This window comes from Garra rufa, chromosome 20, assembly GCF_049309525.1.
Source record: "Garra rufa chromosome 20, GarRuf1.0, whole genome shotgun sequence".
Lineage (NCBI taxonomy): Eukaryota > Metazoa > Chordata > Actinopteri > Cypriniformes > Cyprinidae > Garra > Garra rufa.
Window position 1 is genome coordinate 27424874 of NC_133380.1, and position 2563 is coordinate 27427436.

The 2563-nt window shown below is 39.8% G+C and overlaps 1 protein-coding gene across 1 annotated transcript; it reads right to left on the bottom strand.

Moving 5' to 3' along the window:
- Window positions 1–229: 229 nt before the first annotated feature.
- Window positions 230–1967, bottom strand: tuba2 (tubulin, alpha 2). The gene is made up of 3 exons (XM_073825446.1): window positions 1748–1967; window positions 1504–1652; window positions 230–1427 (listed from the first exon to the last, which is right to left on the bottom strand). The coding sequence occupies exons 1-3, from the start codon at window positions 1866–1868 to the stop codon at window positions 447–449; spliced, it is 1251 nt and encodes a 416-aa protein (XP_073681547.1). The 5' UTR covers window positions 1869–1967; the 3' UTR covers window positions 230–446.
- Window positions 1968–2563: the final 596 nt, after the last annotated feature.

The window sequence follows — 2563 nt, forward strand, 5'->3', positions numbered from 1 at the left end:
GTTGGGGAGGGTTTAAGAATGTAAAAAAAATACAGTCTCTGTACAAATAATAGCATTTGTCTTTGGAATAAAAATAAAGAGAAAAAAAATCCTAATTAAACTATGGGCTAAGCCTGGCTTAGTTTAAGCCTTGTCTGTGAAACCGGGCCATAAAGTTTTAAATTGACTTGCAGACTTTCCAAAATGTTACTCTTATTTCTTTAAAAAAGTGATCAAGAGCATAAGAATGTTTATTTAATGGTTTTTATTGAATTCTTAAAAGCAAAAAATGGACACAGAATATCCACAATTAGATTTCATTATGATATTTAGCAGCAAATTACACATTCAAACTAACACCAAGTAGGTAATGTCAGTTGCCATTTGTTTAAGCTTGTTAAATTGTTCAGTCTAGAGGCTACCTGCTATTAATTTTCATTCTGGAGAATGCATGAAATGAAGGAAATCTAATATTCCTCTCCCTCCTCTTCTCCTTCTCCCTCGATTGAATCTACACCCACCTCCTCATAATCTTTCTCCAGGGCTGCCATGTCCTCTCTAGCCTCAGAGAACTCACCCTCCTCCATACCTTCACCTACGTACCAGTGCACAAAGGCACGCTTAGCATACATCAGATCGAACTTATGATCAAGCCTGGCCCAAGCCTCCGCAATTGCAGTAGTGTTGCTAAGCATGCACACAGCTCGCTGCACCTTAGCCAAATCACCACCAGGTACAACAGTAGGGGGCTGGTAGTTGATACCAACCTTGAAACCAGTCGGACACCAGTCCACAAACTGAATGGTGCGCTTGGTCTTTATGGTGGCAATAGCAGCATTTACATCTTTAGGTACGACATCACCACGGTACAACAGACAGCAAGCCATGTACTTGCCATGACGTGGGTCACATTTGACCATCTGATTTGCTGGTTCAAAGCAAGCATTAGTGATCTCAGACACTGAGAGCTGCTCATGATAAGCTTTCTCAGCAGAGATCACAGGAGCATAGGTTGCCAAAGGAAAATGGATACGTGGATAGGGCACTAAGTTGGTCTGAAACTCAGTTAAGTCAACATTCAGGGCTCCATCAAATCGTAGGGAGGCAGTAATGGAGGATACAATCTGACCTATTAGTCTGTTAAGGTTGGTATAGGTAGGACGCTCGATATCAAGGTTTCTACGGCAGATGTCATATATGGCCTCATTGTCAACCATGAAAGCACAATCTGAGTGCTCGAGGGTGGTGTGGGTGGTAAGAATGGAATTGTAGGGCTCCACCACAGCAGTAGACACCTGTGGAGCTGGATAGATGGAGAACTCAAGCTTGGATTTCTTTCCATAATCAACAGAAAGGCGCTCCATCAGTAAAGAGGTGAAACCAGAACCAGTTCCTCCTCCAAAGCTGTGGAACACCAAGAAGCCCTGAAGTCCAGTGCACTGGTCAGCCTATGAAGAAGGGGAATGGCAAGAAACAGTAATCAAATCGATCATATTTAATATGAAGTTTACAATGATACCTTACCAGTTTGCGAATCCTGTCAAGAACCAGATCAATGATCTCTTTGCCAATAGTGTAATGGCCACGAGCGTAGTTGTTAGCTGCATCCTCCTTTCCGGTGATCAGCTGCTCAGGGTGGAAAAGTTGACGGTAAGTTCCAGTGCGAACCTCATCTGAACCGCAAAAAAAAAAAAAGAGTGTGGAGAGAATGAAAGTTGTGAAACTCTTGGACTAAACATAAGAGACTGGTAATTAAGCAATTACTAACCAATCACAGTGGGCTCCAGATCTACAAACACTGCCCTGGGAACATGCTTGCCAGCTCCTGTCTCACTGAAAAACGTGTTGAAAGAGTCATCCCCTCCACCAATGGTCTTATCACTGGGCATCTGTCCATCCGGCTGAATCCCATGCTCAAGGCAATAAAGTTCCCAGCAAGCATTGCCAATCTGGACACCAGCTTGTCCAACATGAATGGAAATACACTCACGCTGTTGTGGAAAAGGAAACTAACTTATTCTATCAAGAACATAACTTCCGGTACTGAGACACAACAAACCTTCATAAAATGTAATTTTTAGATGATATTTTTTTTTACATACCACACTGAATTCAAATTCATATGTATTTTTTATCAAAACATGTTAGAAGAATGTAAGCTGTGTTATGAGACCCATAACTATATATATATATATATATATATATATATATATATATATATATATATATATAATATATATACTTTTGCGTAATTATCCAGCTAAGCTAAGCAACTATGGCATTGAGTGTAAAATACCAGCTATATATAAGTTTTGCAAAATGCAGTGTTTTCAAATCATATTTAGGCTAACTACAATAACTAAAAATACTTTTATGACCAGGGAACCCAGATGTGCATTAACTTTCTTTAATAATAATAATACTTGTTTAACATCAAAAGTACATTTATAGATTATCACTGGGTACACTGGGTAGCTTTTTAGGCTCTCAGATCAGAAATGTCGTGAATAATACAAAGCTCGTCTTGCTTCTCTGACTCCTAAAAATGGCGAGCAACAATAGATGACAAGAACTGTGCAAAACC

Coding starts and splice junctions, on each gene's coding strand:
- tuba2 (XM_073825446.1), bottom strand. CDS start 1,868: ATGCCCAGTGATAAGACCATTGGTGGAGGGGATGACTCTTTCAACACG. Junction 1,653..1,747: donor TCTGGAGCCCACTGTGATTG/GTTAGTAATTGC, acceptor TTTGCGGTTCAG/ATGAGGTTCGCACTGGAACT. Junction 1,428..1,503: donor TTGACAGGATTCGCAAACTG/GTAAGGTATCAT, acceptor CCTTCTTCATAG/GCTGACCAGTGCACTGGACT.